We start from the raw sequence: 27,957 nt of genomic DNA, 5'->3' as shown, positions 1-27,957 counted from the left end.
TCCCCAGGGGACAGCGGCTACCCCACCGGCATCCCAAGAGTAGTCGCGCCTTTAGAGGTTAGAGCAGAGGCCGGGTGAGGCTGCGCTGGGCCCGGCGGCATCGGGGCTGGGGCAGATGGGGACGGCTCACTGCGCCGGCCCAGTACAGGGCCCAGATGGCCACAGGGAGGCCCCACCTGTCCCCATTTGTCCCCCAAGAGGTGGCGGACTCTACAGCGTCCTCGGGACCATGGCCTGGTCCCTGCTTTATAAACTCACGGGAAGCCCCAGCTTCTGTCGGCTCTGGAGGTAGCAAGCCCATCTGGGAGGACCCAGCGTGCGCCTTTTCCCTTCGGCTTTTCCGGGGAGGACCCAAGCAGGGGAAAGCAAGGGCCAGCGCAAATCGGAGACTCTCTCATTGATCTGAGCACTGAGACTCGAGCACCTCGAAGTGTGAGGCTCAGAGCAGGCTCTCGGGTCACGACAGTGACCACGACACGTGGGTGACGTGTGGGTCTCAGTCCCTCTGGCCACAGAGCCGTCTGTGCGTCCCCATAACATGCTCGGGAAAGCAGGTCTAGATGGAGCAGGGAGGGGCTTCAGGGAGAGGATCAGGCTTGGGAAGGAGTGTCTGAGCGGCCACGTGGGATCAGCCCCCTCCTACTGTTCAGCTGGAGGGGGATTTCTACCATCTGAAGGCCAGGGCTCCCCCCTCTGACAGAGTCCTGGGAGCCCCCCCTAAGACAGAGACCTGGGTGTCCCCCCTCAGAAAGGGATCAGGTGTCTCTCCTCAGACAGACACCAGGGCGGCTGCTGTCATATAAAGACCAGGGCAGCTTGTCTCAGGCAGTGTCCAGAGTGTCTCTCCCTGTGACAGTGACCAGGGCGACTCCTTGCAGAGAAAGCAAAGGTCTTCTCTCCTAAGACAGGGACCAGGGCATCTCCCTTCTGTCAGGGACCAGAGCGACTTCTCTAAGAAAATTACCAGCGCGTCTCCCCTCAGAAAGGGAGCGGGGCAGTTTCTCTCAGAAACAGACCAGGGTGTTTCCCCTCAGACAAGTACCAACAAGTCAGTTGGACCTGAGCGCTTGTCCCCCTGCTGGTCGCACTCCTGCCTCAGAATGAGGAGGATTGCCTGCCTCATTCATTCATTCATTCATTCATTCATTCATTCAGGAACCGCTCAGCAAGTGTCTGCTGCATGCCAGCAGATTCAACCAATACAGCTCTTGTCCTCACAGAGCTCATAGCCGAGTCGGGGAAAGAGAAACATAAGCCCAAAAGGGAGGAACGTGTGTGTTACAGATACTGTGATGAGAGCCGTTCTCCCTCAGCGGGGCAGTGAGGGGCAGGCTGCAGGGGGAGCTGACCCTTGAGGGGGCCTTAAAAGATGAGCAGATGTTTCAGGTGGGCGGAGGCCCACAGGTCAGGCTGAGCCCCGCCTGGCTTCGTGGATGACAGGTTATTTTTCTATGAGGCCAAAGAGGAATAGGTCAGTTTGTAATCTGTAAAGTTGGTCTTGGCAAAAACAGGGCTGGGAGGAAGGTCGGTAGGCGGCGGGGGGTGGTGGTGGGGTGGGGAGCATCGACTCTCCGCACCTGCTTCGAGGCCCCCGCCCCGCCCCGGGACCCGCCCCCTGCCACTCCCCACCCAGGGCCGGGCTTCCGCAGAGCCACACTGCCTGCACTCGGGGACAGCCCCACGGAGGTGCTGCTCTGGGCTCCTGGGTTCCGCTGGGCACACAGGGCAGCCCCTGCCCTGGCCTGCAGACGCCCAGCTCAGCTGTTAGGGCCCAGCTTCAGAGGTGGATCCTGGGTGGGGCTGCTTTGTACAGAGAAAACAGCCACCTCGCAGGGACTGCACCGTCCTTCCCTCGATGGCGGGAGACTGGTGGCCTCGGTACCCACCAGAGGCAGATGAACTTCTCATGCCTCCGGCAGGGGTCAGAGCCTTGCTACCTACTCCGCAGGCACCCCCCCCCCCCGCATTGTTCTCACTGCTGAGATGCCCCTGGTCCCCTCCAGTGCTAACTGCCTGAACCAGACTCCTCCTGCCCTTGAGGAACGGGGCTGGTTTCTCTTTAGCGCATCTAACGAGCCACAGCTGGTGACAGTGTCGCCCAGGGAGCCAGGAAAAGACATCATCCTCAGAGATGTTCAAAAATAGGCTGCAGGGAAGGCTCAGAGCATGTGCGGGTGGGAGGGTAATGAAGGGGAAAGGAAGGAGAAAGAAAAGCAAGAAATGGAGGAGAAAGGACTTGATGAGGGCCGCCACAGGGCAGCAATAGAACATGTGAGGGCTTTCCTAAGGTCGCTTGGACCCGAGGCTCCCTGCCTGAGTTTTCCCTTCACCAGCTCGCCCAACAGCAGGGCCCAGCAAGGCCAGGAGCAGGGCTGGGGTCAGGCTTACACCAAGCCAAGGGGTCCTTGACCCTTTAGAAGTATGTAAAGCCTGTGGACACATTCTCGGCAAAATGTTTCTAAATGCATACACTTAAGTTCATGTGATTACAGAAGAAATCACTATATTAAAATGCAGCTATCAATTTGTTTTTTCTGAAACCAGATCCCTATCAAAATATTTTTAAAAAACAATTTCAGGTATAGTAATATACGTGCCTCTGTATTCACGTGTAAAATAATAAAATCTGTGGCAGGGCTAATACGTACCATGATTTCGTAGTAGTGACGAGCACAAACGATATTTCAAGAATAACAACTTCAGAGTGTTATGAAAAGATCCGTGACCTCTGCGGGAGATAAAGCCACAGGTGCACTGATACTGCCGTGGTCGGGGGCCTGCATTCATAACTGACAGAAATACTGCATTTCAGTTAAAGGTAGTGGAAATAAAGGGTTTTTTTCCTATCCGAGTTTATAAACCTCTGAATTTTCCCTATGGGTCCCAGGGTACAAATCCCTGCCCCAAGGGACAGACAGTCACAGACCTAGATGAACCCACTTCTTGTTAGTTTATAAAGCACGTACGGGGACGTTACCTTATTTAATCTTCACAGTAACTTGAAGTAGGTACCTTATTACCCCATCTTACAGACAGGGAAACTGAGGCTTGGAGTAATGAAGGTGACTTGGACAGGCAGCATTGGGCAGGAAGGGAAGGGCATAGGAGTTGAACTTAAGTTTTCTCTGCTAAAACCTTGGCTCTCCACTGCCCAACTCCCCCACCCCCCCGCCCCAACCGACACAGGCCTTCCTCCTCTGAACTGACGAGAAACCAAAGAGCAGTGGCCTGCTGTTTGCTGTACTGGGTGTCAGCGCCCTTCCAGACAGTGGGCCGGCACCACTGCAGCCCTGAGATCGCTTGTCTCATTGTGTCCATCCCTGTCTTGGGTGCATGCTCCTAGAGCGAGCCCCAGACCTGCAAAGTGACAGGTACACTGCACACACTCCCCACTGTGTCTGCTGAGTCGTGAATGGGTCAGAACTCAGGCCTGGGCTTCAGCCTCCCCACCCCAGACCCACGCAGCCCACGCCACTGTTTGCTACCTCAACGCCAAACCCACCTGTGGAGAAATGCCACAGCACTACCCACGGGTACAATATAAACCACGCGCAGAGGTGCTGAGGGTCAAGTCAAGCCTACCAGATAGAAGGAATCGCGAAGGCTTCCTGCAGAAAATGAGTTCTGAGCTAGCTTTTTTTCGACTTTTAAATTACGAATTGCTCAAACATTCAATAAAGTTGGAAGAATAGTGCAATAAACAGCCATAAATACCCCCGGACAAAATGATTGTTAATATTTTGCCATTTTTGCCCCATCTAGAAGCATGTGTATGCATATACACGCAACATCTTCTGAATGATTCAGATGTAAGACTTTGAAGACATCGTGACACTTTAGCCAGGAAGACATCAGCATTGCCTCCCAAGATTGGGCTATTTGTCAAGATTCCCCTATCACCATAATACCTTTTTTATACCCAAGAAAATCAACACTCATTCCCTAACATACAGCTCATATTCATATTTCCTCAAATGTCCTAATTTTTTAAAAATAAGGATTCAATCAATGTTCATGTATTGGAGGCAGATTATAGGTGCTGTTGCCTGAATGGGAAGGTCCTGGAGTCACCATGGCCAGGAGCTGAGCAAGAGTGAGGGGCCTTAGCTAAACTGAGGAGTTTGGCTCTGCCGCAAGGGTTAATCCAACGCAAGGGAAAGGCAGAATCCGACTGTGCAAAGCACCCAGAGGAGACCACCCAACAGCAGTTTTGATGAACCTTCTGGGCGTCTTGAGTCTTAATCAGACCACACCCCGCCATCAGGTGCTTCCCAACACAGACTCACACGGCCTCACTTAGGTTCTGAGGAGGCCCTGGGATAAGCCAACCACCTCTGGCATCATCTGGCCCACCTGCCTCTCTGTCCCTGTGTTCCTCCCTCCTTCTCTCCCTCCCTCCATCTCACCCTCCCTCTTTCTCTCCTTCCCGTCATCTCTCCCTCCCTCCTTGGCCCTTAAGAACTTAATCAGACCTGCTGAAGAGCCTCCGTGAGAACAGCTGGCACCAGAGACAGAAATAGCTGGGGCAGAAACCTTGTATCTGTCAAAGCCTCCAGCCTGGGCTGGGAGGCAGGGATTGGGGGAAGGAAACATTTCAAACACCACACCCCCGTCCGGCCCCTGTGAGAGCCCACCTCCCCGGGCCAGAGAAGCTCAGAGCCTACAGAGCCCAGGATTTAGGTGGGATCACCACCCCAGGCTCTGCCATCTGTCGTGGGCTGGGCACCCATCTCAGAGGCCGGCTCGGGTGAGGAGCACAGCCTTCCACCTGGGAAGAGGCCGCCCCCCACCACCGGCTGCACTCTGGCTTCCCCCACCTGCAGGGATGAGGAGTCTGGGGTATTACAGAGATGTGCCCACCCTGAGGTCACTTCCCCTCCAGGTCAGGTCTTAGATGCTGAGATCCAAAACTCCTTGCCCAGACAGTGGCCCGCCCACTTCCAGAGCCAGAGCAGGCCACCTCTCTGGGCCCAGTCTCCTGAGGGTGGATGACATCACCATGGGAACAACGCTAGGTCTGAGGGGGCCAAAGAGACACCGTTGGTAGGGGTGTGGGTAGGCCCTGGACGTGAAGCTGGGTGTGAAGCTGGGGCACCTCTGCATATTTGCAAGGCCCCTCATGGTGTGACTAGAGAGAGGGAACAGGCTGAGGGCCAGGAGCTGGCTCAACTCACACCTCCATGTACCAGTGAAGAACCCTTTGGCATCCAAGAATTCTCAGCTTGAATCAGACCCTCCCAGTTGTTACAAAGGTGTATTTAACGAGGAAGGAAGCAGAAGGTATTTTATTGAATAGTTTGTTAGCTTAATTTGTAACTTACGAATATTTAAATATATGGTACGTGAGCCTCCATCTACAGCACTGCTCCAGGTCCCTTGCACATGTGAGCTGTGGGCCTGCTACTCAAGCCCAGTGCCCCCCGCCAGGCCTGGAGTGGATGTTAGGATGCCAGGTTTCCTAGAGACAAAAGTTGTCTTCAGGCCTCCCACTTCCTCTTTCTTCTATATTTCTCCCAGCTGCAGGAAGACTCTCTAACACCAAACCATTCTCTTACTGCCTCCTTTCAGCTTAAATGCAATTCCAGACTAAGAAGAAATAAAGGTCCTTAAGGAGGGCAGCACTTGACCCAAAGATGAATCCCTCAAAATGGGCTTAGAAAGGGTGAGAAATTTTGGAATGGGAAGGGATTGCCTAGGTAGATTTCTGGCCCAGCTGTACACACACACCCACCCACACACACACACACCCACACCCACACACACACACATACAGAGCAAGGACTAAAGCACCACATTATCCATCACTCTGGTATTTATCCAAACAAGTTAGAAAATAAGCATCACTCCATTTATTTATGGATGTCCATTGAGCACTTGCTATAGGCCAGACCCTGTGCCTGGTGCTGGGGCGTGGGTAGGATGCTGCTCAAGACCTGGTTCCTTGCTCCGGCTGGAGAGGGAGATGGACACACAGGCAATCATGGTTCACTGTCACTGTGCCATGACGGGGTGAGCACAGAGCAACCTGGGAGCCTGGTCAGGGAGGATTGGGAAGTCTCCTAAAGGAAGCAGAGTAGGAGCTAAGGGCTGAGCTAGGATTTATTCAGTAATTGAGGAGACCAAAAGTGTTCTAGGGATGTGCAAAGGCCTGAAAGCAAGAGAGAGCCGGGTTCATTAGGGGAGTGGAGAGTGGGGTGGGAGAGCGTGTTGGGGGAGGACTGGGGGAGGGGAAGTTTGGTGAGAGGTGAAGCTGAAGACGTAAACAGCAGCCACATGATAAAGGGGCTTGAAGCCACTTAAGGGGTCTGAGTCTAATCTTGAGGATAATCGGGAATCATTGAAAGCCTTTAAGCATCCCAGGGCTTAAATATAGGATGATGTGAAGATGTTCACTGGCCCTACACGCCTTTACTATTGAAGGCCTCACTCCACATCGCATCAGACATCATCAAATGAACCCACATTACAGTTATTTTTTTTTTTAATTTTATTTATGTATTTATTTTTGGCTGTGTTGGGTCTTCGTTTCTGTGCAAGGGCTTTCTCTAGTTGTGGCAAGCGTGGGCCACTCTTCATCGCGGTGCGCGGGCCTCTCACTATCGCGGCCTCTCTTGTTGCGGAGCACAGGCTCCAGACGCGCAGGCTCAGTAGTTGTGGCTCACGGGCCCAGTTGCTCCGCGGCATGTGGGATCTTCCCAGACCAGGGCTCGAACCCGTGTCCCCTGCATTGGCAGGCAGATTCTCAACCACTGCGCCACCAGGGAAGCCCTACAGTTATTTTTTAATAAAAAAGTTGAAAGGAGTTTTATAACTCAGATTTGGAATTACTATTAATTTATTAATTTCAAGTTTGTAGATTTCTATTTATATTTTGAAGCCAATGACATTTTTGGGGGATGGGGGCAGACAGGCCCTTATACAGCTCACAGATCCCATGCACTGTGTTATGGTATCAAATGAAAACAAAATAGTGACATGATCAGTTTTACGATTTAGAAAGATCACACTGCAGAAAATAGAGTGGAAATTGCTGTTTAATGGGTATAGGATTTCAGCTTTGCAAGGTGACAAAGTTCCAGAGTTGTACTGCACAACAACGAACACACTGTTAACACTACTGTACTGCGCACTTAAAAATGCTTCTGATGGTAAATTTTATCGTGTTTTTTTTTTTTTTTTTTTTTTTTTTTTTTTTTACCATAGTGAAAAGAAAATAGAGTGGAGATTGGATTGGGAGGATCAGCCCTGGGTTTCCAGTTAGGAGGCAGCTGTAATATATCTGGCAGATGGTCAAGGCTTGAACTAATGAAGGGAGAAAGAGTGAACAGATTTGGGAGAATCAATAGGAATTGGATACAGGATTTGACAGATGAAGCAAAGGGACATGACAGGGATGATGCATCAGTTTGGGCAGCTAAGCTATGCCCCCCACCAAGCTGGCAACCTGGGAGAAGCAGCAGCCAATGGGGAGGGAGATGGGGAGCTTGAGTTGAAATGCAAGTGGAACCTACAAGGGGAGGTGTCCAGGAGGCATGTGGAGACCCTGACCTGGAGCTCGGAGGACAACTGGGTTATGGATTTTGATTTGGGAACTCTCAACATTCAGGTAGTAATCGGAAACATGTGAAAGGATGAAGGTCATTAAAAGGAGGAGACCACCTCTGACAGAGCCCCAGCGAACAGCCACAACTCAAGGAAGGCCGGGGTAGGGCACCCACACGAGTTCCGAGATGGTGGCTCCAGGAAGTGAATCAAGGCAGCCGGTAGACCAAGGAGTGTGATCTAATGGAAACCAGGGAGACGGCATCTCCACTGGAAGGAGCGGTCAGAGGAGTTAAAGCCGCAGATGGGCTGGCACATGCGCTAACCAGTTGGTGGGGTTGTGGCAGGTAGCTGAGGGTGCTCAGAGGGTGTATCTGGCAGGACATATTAAGAACTCATTCAAGAGCGTCGCATCCTTCTGCCTCATGCCTTGTCAGTCTCTTCCTCGCTCAACCATCTTCCAGGCTGGTGAAGTTCAAGGGTTGGGTGCCCAGTGTTCAGGTGCAGGTGGTAGCGGGGGCATATTGGGATGCAGGGCTGGAGGAAAGTCAACCAGAGAAGTCTTCTTGGGAATGAGGGTCAGGCCCCTCTTGGAGGCATCGCAGGGTGTGGAGAGGTGGGAACCATTCTGGCAGAGGGATCCCAAGTGCCCACTGGCCCCACGACTCTCATTTTCCGAACAGTTTAAAATTATTACTCCTCTAAAGGCCACCCTAAGGATAGAATAGAAACTCAACTCCGTTACAGGTGCACACACAGCCCTTCCCCTGTTGACCCCATAGCTAAGTCACAGGGCTGCCCAAGGCCCCCATCAGGTATTCACAAGATCTTGGTGGAATCTCCAGGTGTCGGGGAGAATGTGGAGCCATGAGGGCCAGAGGAGAGATTGTCTTTCCCGTGACCCCTGACAAATGCTCTCTTATTTGGGGTAGGTCAGAGCCATGGGGCTTGCTCTTTGATCATGCATTCATTCACTCATTCATTTGGCATCTATTAAGAACCTATTTCCCTATGCACCCAGCACCAGGGATGGAAGGGTGAATAAAGCACAGTCCCTGCCTACATAGGACACACAGTGTCAGGGGAGGGAGATAGCCACACTCCATAAAGTATTCCTGGTGCTATGAAAAATGTCTGTGCCGAGCTCAGTCAGGGTGCAAGGTAGAGAGTAGTCACATCTACCTGTGAGGTGGGAGTATCAGAAAAGGCTTCAGAGGGGAGTGACCCTAAAACTAAATGTCTAGGCTAAGGAGGGGCACTGACCAAGGCATGGAGCTATGAAATGGCCCAGCATAGTCAGGAGCCCCTGCTGAGACCATGAGCCATATTTTGAGATGCCGTCAGTGGAGCTGAATGAACACCTGAAACGACACCATTCACTCTTTTGGTGTCAATCATCCACCTGACCTGTGTTCTTTTAAAAACACAAACGGTCCAGGAAAAACAACATATTCAGTTACAACATCTCTCTGCCTGATTGATCGGATCCCTTGGCCTTAGGCAGAGGTTCCTGGGGCTCACGGCTCTCAGGACGAGACAGAGCCCACCTCCATCTCCCAACCCCTTCCCCACACTATTGCCCAAATACATTATTCTGGACACATGAAGCAGTAAAGGCTGAGAAGAAAAGGTCCTAATTGCCTCTGACCCCAATAGCAGGGTCTGATGGTCTGTCCTTCCCTCCCAACCTCGCAGAAAGGAGTCAGGGTATAATCTGAGGCCTCCATTGGTGATATGCTCAGACTAAGTGGAGGATGAACCTTATTAGATTTTCTAAGTACCATGGTTGCTAAGGAAACTGGTTGTTTTCAAGTCTCCATGTGTAAGTCGGAAGCTTGATTTGTGCCATTCCAGAAGGCTACTGCTACCTCATAATAATTTTCCCATTTGTGTCTGATTCTCCAGCATTAACAATTCATTTCTCTGGGCTAAGCATCATGGGTGCAGGGTGGTGGGAGAGCTGCCTAAAAATACATATGTCCCCAGGAGGTGACACGTGCCTCATGGCCATGTTGTTGAGACTGAGTTCATTGAATCTCTTTTCTCTGCAACTGGAGGGTCTAGGCAGGAAGAGGACCATTGGTTTATGGAAGGGGGAGCTCCTTGAAGGGGGGAAGGGTATAAGAGGGGGAGGTGGACCACCTCAAAGACCCACTTCAGCTTTTAGCCCAGGAATGGAGCTTGCCTTCACTGTTGTCAGAGGCACAAACCCACTTCCAGCAGGCAGCAGGGCATGCCTGAGATGGCAGTCCATTCACTCGCTCACCTGTTCATCCATCCATCCGTTCATTCATTCACTCATTCATTCATCTAGTCAATCAGTCATTCACCAAGCCTGTACTGAGCAAGACCCTGTGGGAATACTGTGATGAGTTAGGATCCCTGCATTCACACCTGGTGCTTCCTGCACACGTCTCACCTTGTACCATGGCTGGATCCTCCACCTGGGACATCTCCATCAGTGCATGTGTCTGAAGCCTGCACTTACCCATCAGCCTTCTCTCATCCACAAAGCCTTCTAGGCCCCCTTTCATCATCCAGAGTCACTCCTTCCCCTCCCCCACCCCAGCAATATTGACTCTATGCTTCGCCAGTCACATTTACTTCTTTCCACTGATGTTATGGTTTCTACACATCAAGTCTTGTGTCTGCTGTAGAGCAGGGTCCAGACATGATTTCACGTTTGTGTTCCTCCACAGATATGTACACTGTGCTTAATTCATGCTTCTGATTGATGTATGATGAATAAATGAATGAACGAATGGTGGCTAAGTTGTATCATTTACAGGATAATATCCTAAGCTTCCTTCAGCAACAGGTTGGGGGCATTTAGAAACTTAGGGTGTTTTCCTGTTACATTGATACAGGATGTAGGCATATGTTCTGAGTGTGTGTGTGTGTGTGTGTGTGTGTGTGTGCGCGCGTATGTATTTCCCCTTAAATCATAGACATAAGATTATGCTCAGCCACACACTATTGTTAAAAGGTAAACTGAGGCATATTAAAACATTTTTAAAGGTTTATTTGAGCAAAAAATCTATTTGAATTGGGCAGCATCCAATCTAGCCTATATCAAGGAGCTCTGAGGAGCTGTACAAAATGAGACAGTTTTATAGGCAGAAGGGAGTGAGAACAAGGACATTATACTAGGCAAAAAAAGCAGGTTGGTTGTTGCTTTCCTTTAGGGGATGGCAGAGGTCTATCAGGCAGATTACTTAACTAGTGCTGATCAGGTGATTCCTGATTGACTGGTTTAAGATTCCATTTCTGGAAGAGCCGCAACTGTAATTAAGTCTTGGTTTAGTGATGTGGGGCTTAGGATAAGTGACTCCATTTTGGGCCTGTTGTCTCGTTTTCAACAGTTTGTTTCCGTCTTTGTTTGGAGTTAGCAAGGATTCAGGAGTCTCAATCATCTGGATGCTTTATGGATTTTTATAACCATGAAATTATCTTACTTTTATGTGGTGCTTGGAACTTCCCAAGTTTATTCACAACTGCTTCTCACAGCAAGAGTACCTTGTCTCACAGAATTAGAAATGACTGCTCAGAGAGGTTAAATGACTTACTTGAGGCCCCCCAGCTGTGAGGCGGGAGCAGTCTTCTCACTCGGGTCTCAGCTCTCCTCCCTCCCCCTTGTTCTCCCCACCCTAAGTGACAGAGGGGCCCAAGGAAGACACACTCCTGCCCTGTCTCGGCAGGGCCTGGGGGGGCCATGTCCCTCATCCCATGGCTCCGGTGGAACGAGGCCCCGCCACGGCTGTCGTCTCGGAGCCCGGCTGAGATGGTGCTGGAGACGCTCATGGTGGAGCTGGAGGGGCAGATGCGAGAGGCTGAGAGGCAGCAGTGTGAGCGCAGCAACGCCGTCCGGAAGGTCTGCACCGGAGTAGACTACAGCTGGCTGGCCAGCGCGCCCCGGCCCACCTACGACCTCAGCCCCGGGGAGAGGCTGCAACTAGAGGACGTCTGCGCCAAGATCCACCCATCCTACTGTGGGCCCGCCATCCTCAGGTAACGCCTGGCACTGGGACAGGGACCAGCGGTTGGGCTGCAGGCTCCAGGGAGGGTGGCAGCGGTGACAGGGGCCTGAGGCTACCAGGACTGGAGCCTGGGGCCTGGATGGGCCAGGTATCTGTTAAAAGGAGCAAGGCAGGGGGAAGAATCTGAAAGAGGCCATGGAAGGCCAGGCCAGGGCTCGGGGCTCAGAGGGAGGTGGGAGGCATCTCCCGCAGGCACGTGAGGTTTTTGTTTTTGGTTTTTTTTGCAGAAAAGAACTCAGGTTTATTTGCAGTAGAAACCGTGGTCTAAAAAACAAACCTACTGGTAAATGTACAGTCTGTGTTCTGTTTGGGGTCACCACTAGCTGCAGAACCCCCGGATCCCTGACCTGCATGCATCGGGCCCCTAAGTGTTCACAGCTAATCTCAGGCCCCAGGTCCGAAGCCCCGCCAGAGGGCGTCCCATCTCCTGCCAAACCACCCACATCCCAGCCTGCGCCCAGCCCGCCTCCCCTCCTGCTTCCAGCAGTGCAAAAAATAACCAAACCAATATAAGTTTCCCAAACAAAAACAACATGTGACTTTTGATAGGAGAGAACCCCAGGCCTTCTAGCTTTCTGTTCTCCCTCCCTGGACTGTTATCATCCTGGGTTGTAATGTGGCTGGCTCCCTCTCTTTCACCAGTTCATCTTCCATATTACCTTCTGAGAGAGGTTTCCCCATATAAGCTCTCCAAAACTGGTTTCTCAATTATCCTATTTCATACTAGCTTGTCTAAGGGATGTGTGTGTGTGTGCGTGTGTGTGCACGTGCTTGGGTGTGAAGGTTTCAGAGCCATGGGGCACTGGACATTTAGAGCTTGAGTACAATCATGTTCCTGAATATCAGTGTCACCTTAGTAAAGCTGTGACCTACACGGTCCAGTCTCAGGTGGATGCGTGTTGAAATCAAGGAAGCAGAGTCCAAGAGCCAAAAGTAATTTCAAAACTAAAGTTCTTTATCTGCATTTCTCGAACACTAGTAAAGGAATACAGATCCACAGTAAAACATCTTAAAGTCCCCCTTAGTATCCCCAAATCTTCCCTCACCCATCTCTTTAACCAACAGATGCATCTATTGTACACCTTTTTTCTTCAAAATTCCCCTTAAAAACTCCTCCTTCTTCAGTCCTATTCATACTCCTTTGGGTTTTGTAGTCTTATACCACCCCCCACTTCTTCCTCCAGGCTGGGAATCTTACCCTACCCCATTTTTCTTATTCTGCACCATGGAAGCCCCCCAAATGTATCTAGTTCCAGAAGCACCCTGGGGACAGAGGTGGCAATGGTCATGGGAGTGGTGCTGATGAGAGAATCTAAGCTGGCAAACCAACCAAACCTCATACATGAGGGGGGCTGGGGATGCTCATATGATGATTGTCCCATCACATTTCCTGTCTCACTGCTGAAGGGTTTGAGAAGTCCTGACTCTTAATATGGTGGAGGAAATTAGGTATCACACGGACTTGCTAGCTATCCTTCATTCTGGAGCTCCAAGCCAGAGACATTTTTGGCAAAGGAAACAGCTTGGCATCCAGGAGAACCTGGGGCCACACTCCTGGCTGCAACACAGACAAGGGAAGTAGCAGGGAGCCTGGTGTGCATGGCCAAACAGCTCACGCTCACCCAGGAGGTGGCGGGAAGCTATAGAAGGAATATCACAGGGCAGTGACATAATCGGACATACATTTCAGAGAGATCATGCTGGCCAGTGAGGGCAGAAGGGTGGGAGAGTGTTAGCCAGAAAAGTCCCAGAGAGCAGTGGGCGTCCGTCGCTACTACTGCATCGATAACCCGAGGTGAGTGCCAGGATCTTTACAGATGTTAGCGCATTAAACCTCACAAAAAGGTAGCTATAATGACCCCAGTTTACAGACGAGGAAGCTGAGTCTCAAGGAGTACTCATGGAGGCCAGAAGTGGAAGAGCTGGAACTCAGGATGGGCTGGAGCACGAGGGAGGTGGGTGGGGTGGTTTCTGATTCACTTCACAAGAAGTGGGGAAGTGGAGGAAACAGGAATTGTCCACGGGGGTGTCCAGGGACGCCCGTGGGGTTAGACACCGGCCACGTGCCACGCCCGGGCGATAGCCCCACCGCGCCGCCCCTCTTCTTCTCCCCGCCTCCGCACCCAGGTTCCGGCAGCTGATGGCAGAGCAGGAGCCCGAGGTGCAGGAGGTGTCCCGGCTCTTCCGCTCGGTGCTGCAGGAAGTCCTGGAGAGGATGAAGCAGGAGGAGGAGGCGCACAAGCTGACCCGGCAGTGGAGCCTGCGGCCTCGCGGCAGCCTGGCCACCTTCAGGAGCCGCGCGCGCATCACCCCCTTCGCCAGCGACATCCGCACCATCTCCCAGGACGTGGAGCGGGACGCGCCGCCGCCGCCCCGGACCTGGAGCATGCCCGAGTTCCGGGCACAAAAAGAGGACTGACCCCGCCTCTCCTGCCCGGGAGCAGAGCCACCTCTGGGGGGCGGGGGGCGGTGGGGCATGATAAGCCGGGGTCATCCCGGGTCCTGCAACCTCCCCATCGCCCTGCCCCTGACGCGGGGCCAGAGAGACCGCCCCATCCCGGGACACTCCCTCAAGATGGAGCAACCCCTCCCCGCCCGCCCTCTCCCACGGACCACGAGGCCTAGAGTCAGGGCTTGGAGCCGCAGCAACAATCTCCTGCTCCCCTGCACCAGTTGGCTGGAGCGGACCCTTCCCCGCCCCGCAGAGATGCAGGGTCTGGGCAGACAGACCACCACCCGCTCCCCAGCGTCGGCTTCTGTCTGGGATGGGAAGAGTTGTCCTGCCTTTTGCCAAGTCATGAGTTCTTACCCCAACTTAGGGATGTCCCATTCACCCCCTCTCCCTGGGTAATGATGAGGGACCTGTTGGCTGGTGTCCATTCTCTGCTGGTGACTGGTCTGTCTCACCGTCGCATGTGGGTCACAGCCTGGTGGATGGGCAGAGCTGAAAGGGATCACAGGTCCACTATCCTCAACTAGTGAATGAGGAAACTGAGGCTCAGAGAGGGTCAGGCTTCTGCCACCATTCACTGCAGCCCGATCCCCATGGGTGGCGAGACTGTTCCCATCCATGTAAGTCTCTGCACCTGAGTCCTTGAGTTCTGGGCTCTGATGGGACAGGTCCAGTGGCTAATCTCCTCCTGCCTGTGGTCTGACCTGTCTCTCTCCTTGGCACTGGTGTGGAGGTCTGCAGTAGCTGGGGACAGAGGTGGGTTGCCATTACCCCACTCCACAGTGTCATCACGTGGGAGGTGACCAGTCCCCAGCAGCTGCTTCCAGAAGCTAAGCTTCAAGGCCTTCTGACTCACTGCTCCAGGGAGCCAGGTCTTTGACTCCAGGGTCCCTTCTCTATCTGGTTGTGCCTGCTCTTTGACTTTCTTCAGAGAAAGTGATGCCCAAAGCTCTAATGACCTCAAGGCACAGAAGTGAAATGTCTGGAACCTCCTTACAGGCTTCACTGTCCTTCCATTTCTAACTGGTTAGATCTTTTTTTTTTTTTTTTTTTTGGCTGTGTTGGGCCTTTGTTGCTGTGCGCGAGCTTTCTCTAGTTGCAGCGAGCGGGGGCTACCCTTCGTTGCGGTGAGCAGGCTTCTCACTGCGGTGGCTTCTCTTTGTGGTGGCTTCTCCTGTTGCAGATCACGGGCTCTAGGCGCGTGGGTTTCAGTAGTTGTGGCACGTGGGCTCTAGAGTGCAGGCTCAGTAGTTGTGGCGCATGGGCTTAGTTGCTCGATGGCATGTGGGATCTTCCCGGACCAGGGCTCGAACCCGTGTCCCCTGCATTGGCAGATGGATTCTTAACCACTGAGCCACCAGGGAACCCCTAACCGGTTAGATCTTGATGATGGGCATGTGGATTATCCAACGTGTGGATCAACAATGGCAAATCTGGAAGACCAGGCGGCCTCCCCACACACTCTGGGCTGAAGCTGAGTGTGGGGGGACGGGTGTGGACATGTCTGCCCCCAACTCTCAGTGCATGCTCAGAAAATGCAAGTGAGTCTTAATGTTAGTCTAAATAAAATGCCAGGAGGAGACAAATCAACAGGGGGAAAATCTATATATTCCCTGACAAAGCTTAGTGCGGAAAAAAAATTTTTTTAATGATCTTGTTTTGGATATTTTCACTCAAATCTGGACAGAGAATCATAGGATGGTGGAAAACCTCTCATCCAATCCCATCATGATGAAGGAGTTGATTGGCTCATTAACACGATTGGTGAAAGTTGAGAATCACTTAAATAAACATACACACCTTAAACATCTTCTATATTCTAAGACACAAATAAGTTCATTCAATTGCCAAACTTTTAATGTAGGTGCAAGCTGTGTTCACTTTTTTGGTGACATGTGTGGGTTGTCTGACAGGAGTTTTGCACTTAAGTTTTATTGGCTGGTGTGTACTTTAACTGTAACAACAAGAACAACTGGTGTAAACAAATTGTGGCCTCCCATGAAAGCCTTTCCTGCCCACCTCAGTCAACTCAGACAGACCCCCACCAGCTTCAGACCCCAGTCATCCTACTGCAGGGAATCCCAGCTGGTGGCACTCAAACCCATGAGGTTACTCCTCTGGATTCAGGTCATTAAAGGGAGTAATGAGGCCTCAATTTCTAGTCTTACAGGCCCAATAACAACAAATGAAAGAACAAAACAGTTTGAGAGCCTCCTTGTGAGTGTGAGAGTGGCTGGTGGCAGTCGGAGGGGATGTGTTGAGCGCTCCAGACTGGGTAGTCTGTTTTCACTCAGCCCAACACCACTGGCCACTAGAGGGAGCCAGTGGGTGTGGGACCACTCCACGATTACATTTTCTTTTGCTTTGTGGTTTATTTTTTATTCACTTGTTTCTCCTTATGAACATTTTCAGACACAGAAAAGTAGAGGGGAAAGTGTAAGGAGTTTCCATATGCCCATCGCCAAGGTTTAAAAGTTATTAACATGTTGCCGTATTTGCTTTTCTATTTTTTGGTGAAGTATTTTAAAATAAATCCTAGACATCATAATACTTTACCCCTGAATACTTCAGGATACCCTGCAAAGGAATAAGAAAATTTTCCTGTGTAACTACAATACAGTACTATCACTCCCCCCAAAATTAACAGTAATTCCTTAGTATCATCTAATACCCAAACCATATTCAAATTTCCCTATTCCCAACCAATGATCTTTGCAGTTTATTTCTTTGAATGAGGATCTAATCAAGCCCCACATATTGACAAGAAAGTTGTAGTCTGTTTTATTCTTGGTCATATAGTGTTTATTTAATTCCACAATAAAATGTTGTTTTAAAAGAGTGCTTATGAAACATGAGTGTTAGTATGCAATAAGTTAATGGCTGCACATAAATAACAATTCTGCAAATTAGCCTAAGGATGCTCTTTACTCAGATCCTTGTTTTTTTCATTTGATTAAAGTTCTTCCAGAGCAAGCAAAATTCTCTAATACCCTGAAAAGTAACATCAAAAATCAATATAGACAGTATATCTAATTTGACTTTTCATTTGGTGAAAATACTCTTCACACCTATGTGTCTTTTTTTTTTTTTTTTAATTTATTTTTGGCTGTGTTGGGTCTTCGTTGCTGTGTGCAGACTTTCTCTAGTTGCGGCGAGTCGAGGCTACTCTTCGTTGCGGTGCGCGGGCTTCTCATCGCGGTGGTTTCTCCTGTTGCGGAGCACGGGCTCTAGGTGCACGGGCTTCAGTAGTTGTAGCATGTGGGCTCAGTAGTTGTGGCTCGCGGGTTCTAGAGCGCAGGCTCAGTAGTTGTGGCGCATGGGCTTAGTTGCTCCGTGACATGTGGGATCTTCCCGGACCAGGGCTCGAACCCGTGTGCCCTGCATTGGCAGGCGGATTCTTAACCACTGCGCCACCAGGGAAGCCCTATGTGTCTTATTTTTTGAGACACACATGCAAACAGCAACTGAAAACCTTCTCCTCTTTTCTTGCCGTTTAGAAACAAAACACTAAAATTTATCAAAATAACTAGAGGGAAATCTCAAGAATTCTATAGTAGGTAGTGAAAAAACTTTATCTGTTTTTGATGCCATCATTCAACACGTAGTGAAATTTCAGTCTGTCTTAATATTCATGTGGTTCCCCAACGAAACACAATAGGTGATTTGAAAATTTATTCAACAACAAATCATTTTTAGACAGTTATTTTAAATCAGTTTAACACCTTGCTTCATTTGTTAAATAGAGAAATTGGCATCTGTTTCCTTATGAATATTATTACCTATTGTATTAAATTAGCATTATTATATTTCGTAAGATGCTAATCTAAAAATAAAAACATTGACTAAAAACCATGACTTTATCATAATCAAGGCAAAAATAGCAAAATGATTTTTTAAAGTTTCTAAAAATGTCCAAGAGTTTTTGTATTACAGAGAAAGGCATTCAAAAGCTAAGAGAAGTTGGAGTGTTTTCTAGCACATTTGATTGTGTTGCGTTCCAGTTACAAATCCCTTGCTGGAACAAATGAAACATTCACAAAGCCCTGCAGTCAAGCTTGGAAGTTCTCTAGCCCGGTCTCCCCTCCCAGCTAGCATTTGGTGTGTGTGGAGAATTCCATTCCAGGAACAAGTCATTCCTCTCCGTGTAGCCAAGTCCTGAAGCTAACTGCTTAGAACTACTTTTGGCCCTGGCTTGGGGCTGTGGGCCTCTGCGAGGCTCTCACTAAGTATCCAGGCTCCGGAACACAGGGCAGAGTGGATTGAGGTTAGCCTCTCCTTAGTAGAAAAGAAATCAAGCCAGTAGGAAATTAAGCTGCTCCAAAGTGCAGCTTCAGGGATGGGAGAAATACATCTTTTATTCAAATGAGCCAGTCCAACAATATTGCTATGGACAGAAATGGCTTTGTCAGCAAGAAAATTCCTTTAATAATTAACATTTGAATGGTCCTTTACAGTTTACCCACCTTATCTCATTTGTTCGTGACCCTGTGGTGAGGTGCGTTATGTTTTCTCTCAGGTTACAAGCAAGTGGCCCACGTGGAGTGGAAGCTAGGCTCCCTTCCACATGCCTCACTGCCTCTCAGCATTATAGATCCTCTGTGCACTCAGAACAGCCCCCAAATCCTCATCACTGTACTTACCACACAGTGGTGGAAATGTATGTGGTTTTCTGTTCATTCCTCCCCTTCCCTCCCAGGCCACTGCCTCCAGTAGTTTGTGAAATCCTTAAGTGCAGGAACCAGGTCTTTTATCTCTGGGTCTCCACCACCTTCTGGGCACAGAGTACGTACTTTAAAATGTGCCTTAATGCGTGGGTGCATGTGAACACCAACTTGGAGCTCACACAGGACAGGGGCTGAGTGAAGCTGTGAGTGAGAATTGAGGGGTTTATGATGTATCGACATCATTCATTAGATTGTTCGTTCTGTGAGGCCGGGGTCCATGTCTGACTTGAGTTTGTATCTCCCGAGATATGCCAGGCACATAGTAAGTGGTCAATACACTTCTTAAGAATTCATTCATTCATTCATCAAATATTTACTGAGCGCCTCTATGTGTAGTCACCATAAAGGAGACGGGGCAGGGGTGTGGTTACCTGTAGGTGTTCCAGACAGACAAGACGAAACAGCTTTTGACTCTTCTCTGAATTACTCTGGAAGGCTTCCTGGAGGAGGTGAGATTTCCCAAGGGCACTTTTGATCAAAATGATCTAGGTGTGTGTGGTCTTGAAATGAATCCAGAGTGCTATAAAGACGGCCCTCTGGATCCATGGGTTTCACATCCCCAGGTTCAACCAACCATGGATCTGGGGGAAAAAAATCCAGAAACTTCCAAAAAGCGAAACTTGAATTTGCCACGCACTGGTAACTATTTTTGCAGCATTTACCTTTCATTTACAACTATTTACATAGCAGTTAGATAGCATTTACAATGTATTAGGTATTATAAGTAATCCAGAGATGATTTAAAGTGTGTTACGTTTTATGCAAATACTGTGCCATTTTGTATAAGAGACTTTAGCATCCACAGATTTGGGTATCCCTGGGGGTCCTGGAACCAACCCCTGGGGAAACTGAGGGACGACTGTAATCCCTTATTTTGCCAGTGCCCTTCCTTGCTCAATGTGGGTCTTGAGAGAGACACTTCTACTAAATATTTTGACCTTCCTAGAAACAGATTCTCTGTGGAAAGAGAGGTTCAGGGAAGGACTCTAGAAATACTGTACTTTCCCTGTGCTCGGGCCTAGATCAGCTCTAGTCAGGTTGCCCAGATAAATGCTTACATTAATTCTTTCTGGGAGTCAGAAGATGACACAGAAATGACCAGGAACATTTCCCTAAGGGAAGCCACAGAGTGCCATGTAATCCAGTCACCTCCATTAGGGGTCGGAGAGAGGGGTACATGTGTGATTCAACCTCTTTGGTGAAACCTTGATTTTGTCTGGAGGTAAGGGCTGGGTGGTATGCAGAGATATTGGGGCAGGGCTGGAGCCTTCGGAGATGGTTCTTTGGAGCAGGCATTGATTGTGGAACTGAGAGCAGGGGGTTAGGTGACAGCATGCGTGTGCCCCACTTTAGGCAAACTCGATTTAGGAGAATCTGTGCTTCTGAAAGGAATGGTTCTTGGCCTGACAAAACGATTCCCCATGGAGTTCCTTAAAGAGTAAGTACCGAAAATAGGATCTAATTTACAAAGAACTGAAGTATACACAAACTTGGGAAACATATCTCTTGCCAAAAGACATATACATCTCTAGGTAGATTCATAGAATCCTAGAACCCAAAGAAAGCTCCAGAGCTCAGCCTGGCCCTGCCTACTGACTGCCTCCAGGCAATCAGCATCTAGTGACATCCACTGTATACAGAGCTCCACCCTAGGACTCATGAACACACTGCAGAGTTCTTATCATTTCCAAAACTGGAGAGCTTACAGCCTCTTGGGAACAGAGTCTAGGGCAATCAGTTGTTTTAGTTGATGGTGAGAGAAACCCAGATCAAACTGGCAGAAGCACCAAAGGGCATCTGTAAACCCCAGGGCCAGCTCTGTGGGTGTGTGACCTGTGCAGTCATACAGGTCCCTGCACCCAGAAAGGCCCCTTATTTGGTTTAATGCATTGCTGTCACTGTCTTGAAATTCATAATTTTTTAATAGGGGCTCCTAGGTTAATTTTGCACTTATGTAGCTGCAAATTGTGTAGGTGGTCCTGATGGCACCCATAATTGAGAATTCCAGGGTTGTTAGTGACCAGGGGAGTTCATGCAGCAGAATGTATTCTCTCTCCTCCCCTCCCCTCCCCTCCTCCTCCACCACCTCCTCCTCCTACTCCCTGACCCCTTTCTCCTCCTCTTTCGTCTTCTTTTCTTGCTCTCCCTCTCCTGGCTCTGCCTCCCTCTGTGTGGTGGTTTACTTTTCTTCTAGGAAGTCACACTTCCCCTCTGCATCCAGGAAAGATGGCTGCTGGTGCTCTAGGCTGACATGACCCCAGTTTAGCACCTCAACCTCCATATACCAATCCCAGACAAAGGCCCTGTGGCAGAGCCTGGCTAGCTGGTCACCAAGCCTGCTTCTTCCTTCTCTTGGGATCACAACTAGATGGCGTGCCAGCCTCCCCTGCCGTGTGAGTGAGTCTGGCCAATGGAGTGTGAGCAGATGTGGAAGGCTCCACTTCTCGTTTGGTCCATAAAAACCTCCCCAAAGTGATTCTCTGTCCTCTTTTCCCATTTTCTAGCTGAATAGAGAGGGCTCTGAGGCTCCCAAAGAGACGAGAGCCACAGGCTGAAAGGAGCCTGGGTCCCTGAATGACCACATGGAAGGCCACATTGGACTTATGTGAATTACAAATACACATTGATTTGTTAAACCACTGAGATTTGGGGGTTTTCTTTGCAGATGCTAGGGTTACTGATCTGTGACCAACACACGCCGTGATAGCACCTGCTTGGGATGCACGCCACCCTTGGACCAGTTACCATTGCTGGTGATTCATGAGCCCACCTGAGGGCCTGGAGCACCAGAATGCAGCTCCGCTAGGATCACATGAAGTGAAAAGGGGGGATGCTGTTGCTAAAAGAAAGTGGATGGGAAAACACATAAGATGTTCTTGCAAAAAAACAGCTTCCAAAGTTTACTCCAGCTGTGAATGAGAGCAACCTAAAATCTCAAAGCTCTCAGAGACCTATTCTTTGCAAATTTGAATAGCTTACTATTAAAATGGTTTTCCTTGTTACTGACTCTTGTAATATCATTTTAGTTCTTTCAAAGAACTTAATATTACCTTCAATCCCATATTGAGGTAATTCAGAGTCCCCCCTCCCACTTTATTCTTGTTTCAAGGGCCACATATAAGGTTCCAGCTGAAGGGCTCATGGATGAGAAAGCTAGAAAGTTCCTTCGCTTATCTAACATTCTGTTGCCATATTAATCTTCTGCCCTATATACACAGGAAAAAATAAAGCAATAACCACTGCTCTTTGTCCCTCATATGAAGACAGCTCCCTGTTATCTGCTTTCTGAGGAACTTTTCATTTTGGTTGGTTTTTTCTCTGTCACTTCATCTTCTCTTAAAAGGTTTCCTATCTTTTACCCATGAACAGATTTTGTTCTGCCTCAGGGAGGACAAAGGAGTTTAAGAGTGCAAATAAAATTGTTTGGACTTTTGGGCTGCCAGAAATTCTGGATAATGGTTCTCCCAAAATGGTTCTCCCACCTATGTCTTTGCAAATCACTCAGCTCTCTGAGGCTCCTGTTTCTCACCTAAGCATGGTTACCCTGCCTACCTCCCAGGGTTGTGGAGAGGTTAAAATAAGATCAAATGCTTTGCAAACTATAAAAGAACTTTCAAATGTTAGATCTGACAGGTATTCATGACAGTCTTCCCTTCAATTAGCACAGATACCAGAAAGTGGATGGGAGACACCGAAGAGCAGTTGTCACCTTCCTTCCTCTGGAATAACAAGATCCGGTCCTTTAATCATTGTTCTTGAGCCCCATTTCCCTAATCTTTTAGATCTGTGGTTCTCAAGCTTGGCTGCACATCAGATCATCCAGGAAGCTTTTAAATACTCTGGCACCCAGCTGCACTCGAGAGCAAGTAAATCAGAAACTCGGGATGGGACCCAGGCATCAGTTTTTCTAAAGCTCTCCAGGTGATTCCATTGTGCAGCCAAGGCTGAGAACCACTGTTTTAGGTTACTCTTTCTGGGGGACTCAGGAAATTCTCTGTTGTCACATCTTGAATCTATCTGAATTTACCACATGCCTGAATGGTTTCATCTCAATAGAGGACAGATGCACTTTGGAGAAATTACCATGACCTATGTTATCTTATGTTAGAGACAGATGGTTGCAAGGTTGCTTATCCATAGATGTTTATCATCTTTGCTTAGCAGCATCAGGAGATGCTTGGAGATGAGATGAGATGTATCTTGTAAAGAGTGCTGCAAATACCATTTTATAGCAGCTGGAAAGATGGAGAAGATGATGGAATCAGCGCTGTTTCTTATAAACCTGAAAGAATACAATTGTGTAGGATGACAGTTATCTGGTGTCTGTTGTAGAAACTATTCATGAGGCTGTATGAGAGAGAGAGAGAGAGAGAGAGTTGGAATCCGGTAGGCGGGACGGGGTGGCTGGGGAGGGGAGCTACTGACCCTTTCTTCCCTTCTTGCGACTAGTGTCATGACCGTGAGGCAGCTGGCAAAGGTGAATGGGAGAGTGGAGCTGCTGTCACTGGTGTCACACTCTGATCCACCGGGCAGTCTTCAGACACAAGCCAGTCCTGGGAACCAAGCTCCTCATCTGCAGAAGGTCCCGTGAATGCCCCCTGGTGGTCATGGGAGGCTCAGCTAGCGGGCCCATCCAGCTGGCTGCCGGGTTCCCACGGGTGAGCAGTGCACTGGTCCTCCCAGCCCCAAGCGGCCAGGGCACCCCCATCGGCAAGTTTGGGCAGCGGCTGCTGCAGCATCCCATCCTCTCCCAGCTGCACAAGTGGGGCATCTACCGTGTCATCTACAAGCTGCGTGACCGTAGCCGGTTATTCACCCTGGTTGAGTCTCAGTTTTCTCATTTGAGTAGTAATATTTCCATGACGTTGTGGTGGGATGAGTTGAGATTAAGGCACACGAAGTGCCTGCAACCAGAAGGGGGTTACTCCCTGCGTCCCACCCCACGTGTTCAGAGGCTCCTTGCTGGGACACGTGGCGCGTGTGTGCTCTTGCTCTGCACCTGCTCACCTAACCTCTGGGTGCCCAGGGCCTGTCGCCACGGCATAGCTTCTGTTCCCCAGCTCTGTTCTGGGCGCCTCCTCTTAACGGCACATCACATTTTCTTCCTTCCGTCCATTTTCTCATTTGACCTTCACACCAACCCTGGGAGGTAGACGAGCCAGCAGCACTGTTTGCAGTGTGCCCGGGACCTCAGTGACTTGGCCAACTTCAAATGGCAAACCACCGCCAAGGGCAGCAAGGAAACCACCTGCCATCTTGGGACACTCACAGCGTGTGCCAGGCACCAGCACCTCACTGACCCTCACAAATGACACAGCCAGACAGGCGCTTTTCTTCCCACTTTATGGATTAGGAGGCAGAGGTTTAGATCGTTCATGACTTTTCCAAGGTCATACCAGAACGTGAACCCCTTTCTCATCGGCTGCAGAGGCCTCCCGCCTCTGTGGCAGTGACTTGAACCTACTTCTCTGGATTCCTGGAAAACTGATTCTTTCCCAGCAGGATCCTACCCACCTGGAACAATGTAGCAAACTCAGAGCTGCCAGAAGCACAGCCCTGGACACTTCAGTAACCTCCTCTCTTTGCCTGGAGACACTTCTGCTTAGAATTTATTGTCTGATGCTGAATAACACAGAATGTGTACCTCTCATGACTCAGCCCTTCGGTGGTCAAAATCAGTTAATCATCAGAAAAATAACAACCCAGCCTTGTTCTCACAGCAGTGTTTCAAGGGAGGAGAAACATAGATTCACTCTTTCCTTGACCTTGCCTGTTCATATAAAGAGTTATTAGCCCTGGAAATCTATATTTTTAAATGCTTTTCAGGTGGTTCTAATGATCAGTCAGATTTTTCAGACTTCAGGTCCTGACCTGTTGAGTGGTTTATGAAATCAATGTGTTGGACTGTGACCAGGAACTTTCAGAAGACAAACAATCGAGTAGACATGCGCACTACACATAAGAATAAGTATTACTTCATGAAACTTTTGCCTTGGTTATGCATCTGTGTATATGTGTATCTGCATATGTATATGTATACTGGGTCACCACGTAACATGCATTTCTGTGGGTCAGCAAAAGCATCTGGAAAACTCCAGCTATTTGGTGTTCATAATCTGTTTGCCATTAGGATTAATTATATTAACAGTTCTCCCAGGACACTTTATACTCTTAAAATCTATTAAAGAGCCCAAAGAGCTGTTGTTTATGTGGATTATATCTATCAATATTTACTTTATTAGACACTAAATTGAAAAGTATAATGCTTTACTAATTGATTTAAAATAACAACTAGAAACTCATTACATATTAGCATGAATAACATACTTTTAATTACACATTTTTTAAGTAGGAAGAAGAGTGGCATTGTTTTACATTTTTGCACGTATATTTAATGTCTGGAATGATGGACACACCCTAAGGTGACCCCAATGAGTCAAGTGAATGAGGGAGAAACTGTTACTTGCTTCTTTTTTTTATTGAGGTATAGTCGATGTACAATATGACATAAGTTTCAGGGGTACAACCTAGTGATTCACAATTTTTAAAGGTTATACTCCATTTATTGTTACTTGCTTCTTGCCAAAAGAATCTGGCAAAGGTGAGGATATAGTCACTCCCATGATTACACTATGTTATACAAGACTCCATCATAGCAGACTGAAGGTTTTTTTTAAAAATATTTATTTATTTATTTGGCTGTGCCAGGTCTTAGTTGTGGCATGCGGGATCTGCAGTTGCAGAATGTGGGATCTAGTGCCCCGACCAGGGTTAGAACCCAGGCCCCCTGCGTTGGGAGTGCGGAGTCTTAACCACTGGACCTCCAGGGAAATCCCTGGAGTAAGATTTTCCTGCTGGCTTTGGAGAAGTGAGCTGCAGTGTTGTGAGAGGCAAGGACCAATGTTGTCACGTGCCAAGGACTTGTGGGTAGCCTCTGGTTGCCAACAGTAAGCCAGGGACTTTGGTGCTACAAATTTTGCCAACTGCATTCGGCCAATAACCAATGCACTTGGTTGAGGATCCCTGAGCCTCAGGTAAGATTGCACCTCTGGGTAATGTCTTGATTTTAGCCTTGTGAGACCCTGAGCAAATACCCTGAGAAGCTCACCTGAACCCAGACTCCTGACTCCTGGAAACTGATAAGTGCGTGTTGTTTTAAGTTGCTATGGTTGTGGATATCTGTTACACAGTAATGGGAAACTAATGCAGATCACTCCTTATTGAATGCTTCTGCATTCAATCTGTTGTGATAAGTTGTCTAAATTGAAGTATATGAAGAAAATCCAGCCTCACACAGACATATAGTTAGAAAAGGGAAACATTTTTTTTCTTTTTTTTGGCTGTGTCGGGTCTTCGTTGCTGCACGAGGGCTTTCTCTAGTTGCAGCAAGCGGGGGCTACTCTTCGTTGCAGTGCATGGGCTTCTCATTGTGATGGCTTCTCATTGCGGAGCACGGGCTCTAAGCACGCGGGCTTCAGTAGTTGTGGCGCACGGGCTCAGTAATTCTGGCTCACGGGCTCTAGAGCGTAGGCTCCGTAGTTGTGGCACACGGGCTTAGTTGCTCCACGGCATGTGGGATCTTCCCGGACCAGGGATCGAACCCATGTCCCCTGCATTGGCAGGCGGATTCTTAACCACTGCGCCACCAGGGAAGTCCCAGAAAAGGGGGACATATTTTAATAGCTTTTTCAGATCCTGGTGGGAGAGGGGAATGGGGAGTTATTGTTTCATCGGAATGGAGTTTCAGTATGAGATGATGAAAAAGTTCTGGAGATGGAGGGTGGTGATAATTGCATAACAATGTAAATGTACTTAATGCCACTCAACTATACATTTAATAATGGTTAATAAATTTTATGTTATGCATATTTTATGTTATGCATATTTTACAGTTAAAAACAAATGAATTGCCCACAATTCAGATAACAAAAATGTTAGCTGCAATGTGGAACCTGAAATCATATCAATTTTCATACTCTGTTATGCTAAAATACATTAGCCTATCCTGCACTTTAAATGGCTCTTTTACCCATGCATGACTTTGTAACATCATGCACCAATTATCTGAAAAATACTGGTCTACTGAATTATGCAGATCTTCAAAAAGTTAACTCACTTAATTATACAATGTTTAAAAATCCATATTCATTAATATCACTATTAATCTCATCAGAAAAGTCATTAACTTTGGGGAAACTGTCAAACTCATGATGTAAGAAAAAGGAGGAAAATGAGTAGTGGATACAGGTTTCCTAAAATTCTGATTTTTTATTGAGCACTCATATTTTGTCAGTGGCAACAAATACAGTCAGATTATTTCCTTGAAGTGACAAGCCCGCTTCATTCATTTAAGAGAAAATATCTGCCAAATACTCAAGGCTCTGTAACCATGTTTGTCAGTCCTTCCCTGAAGTAAATGTGGTGTTCCGTGAAAAAGCAGCTATTTCAGCTTGAAACTCAAACAAACACACGGTGCTTTTCCCTGAGAAAACACTGTCCTTCAGCATGCAGAAGTGCTTTATGTGCAGTTCCCATTTTGTCACACAGAATATTAAAAAGATGAATACTCAAGGATGGAGATTTAATAAAATTAATGCTTTTTACTGCCTCATCAAGAGCATTCTTCTTGAAACTGGCTTTCTTTCTTCCTTTCTTCCTTTCTTTTTCTTTCTTTTACTGTGAGTGCATGACAGTGAAGAACACAATGACTATTATTAGCACAGTTTGGTGCCACTGCCTTGATTCATGCTAAGTTATCAGCAGAAAACTGCTGGTAAGTAAAAACCCACTGCTGCTTTTGTACTATCAGTGCAAATGTTAACACAGTGAAAAAGTAAAATAACCTCTTAGTATTTTTGTGAAAATGTGTTTGACCTCTCAGAGCCCCTGAAAGCGCCTTGGACCCTGGAAGTGCACAGACCACACTGTGAGCTCAGCTTTTCTGTTTGAACCTCCCCTGCCCCTCCACCCCAGCACCAGTGCCCGCCCCCAGAGGAAAGGCTCCAAACCTACCAACACCTTGTGTTTCTCAAATTAACATCTGATGTGACTCTAGCAGCAAGTATGTTGCTCCTATCTCTTGCAATCAGTACTCTTTCTAAAACATAGATTTGTTGTTCTCTTGCTTCAAAACCACTAAAAAGTATAAAATAAAAATGGCATCATGAATCAATGGGAAAGGATAGATGATTAAATAAATGGT

General features: G+C 48.4%; 1 protein-coding gene across 1 annotated transcript; it reads left to right on the top strand.

Moving 5' to 3' along the window:
• Positions 1-11,254: 11,254 nt before the first annotated feature.
• Positions 11,255-13,998, top strand: RD3 (RD3 regulator of GUCY2D). Its single transcript, XM_061185563.1, has 2 exons — positions 11,255-11,550; positions 13,707-13,998. Exons 1-2 carry the CDS (start codon positions 11,255-11,257, stop codon positions 13,996-13,998), a joined length of 588 nt encoding a protein of 195 aa, XP_061041546.1.
• Positions 13,999-27,957: the final 13,959 nt, after the last annotated feature.

This window comes from Eubalaena glacialis, chromosome 3 (genome assembly GCF_028564815.1).
Source record: "Eubalaena glacialis isolate mEubGla1 chromosome 3, mEubGla1.1.hap2.+ XY, whole genome shotgun sequence".
Classification (NCBI taxonomy): Eukaryota; Metazoa; Chordata; class Mammalia; order Artiodactyla; family Balaenidae; genus Eubalaena; species Eubalaena glacialis.
This window is presented reverse-complemented; position numbering and strand designations above follow the sequence as displayed.

What these genes read in the sequence shown, in the direction of transcription:
- RD3 (XM_061185563.1), top strand. Translation starts at nt 11,255, where the DNA reads ATGTCCCTCATCCCATGGCTCCGGTGGAACGAGGCCCCGCCACGGCTG. An exon ending in TGTGGGCCCGCCATCCTCAG is followed by an intron (nt 11,551 to 13,706) that starts GTAACGCCTGGC and finishes CTCCGCACCCAG; the next exon opens with GTTCCGGCAGCTGATGGCAG.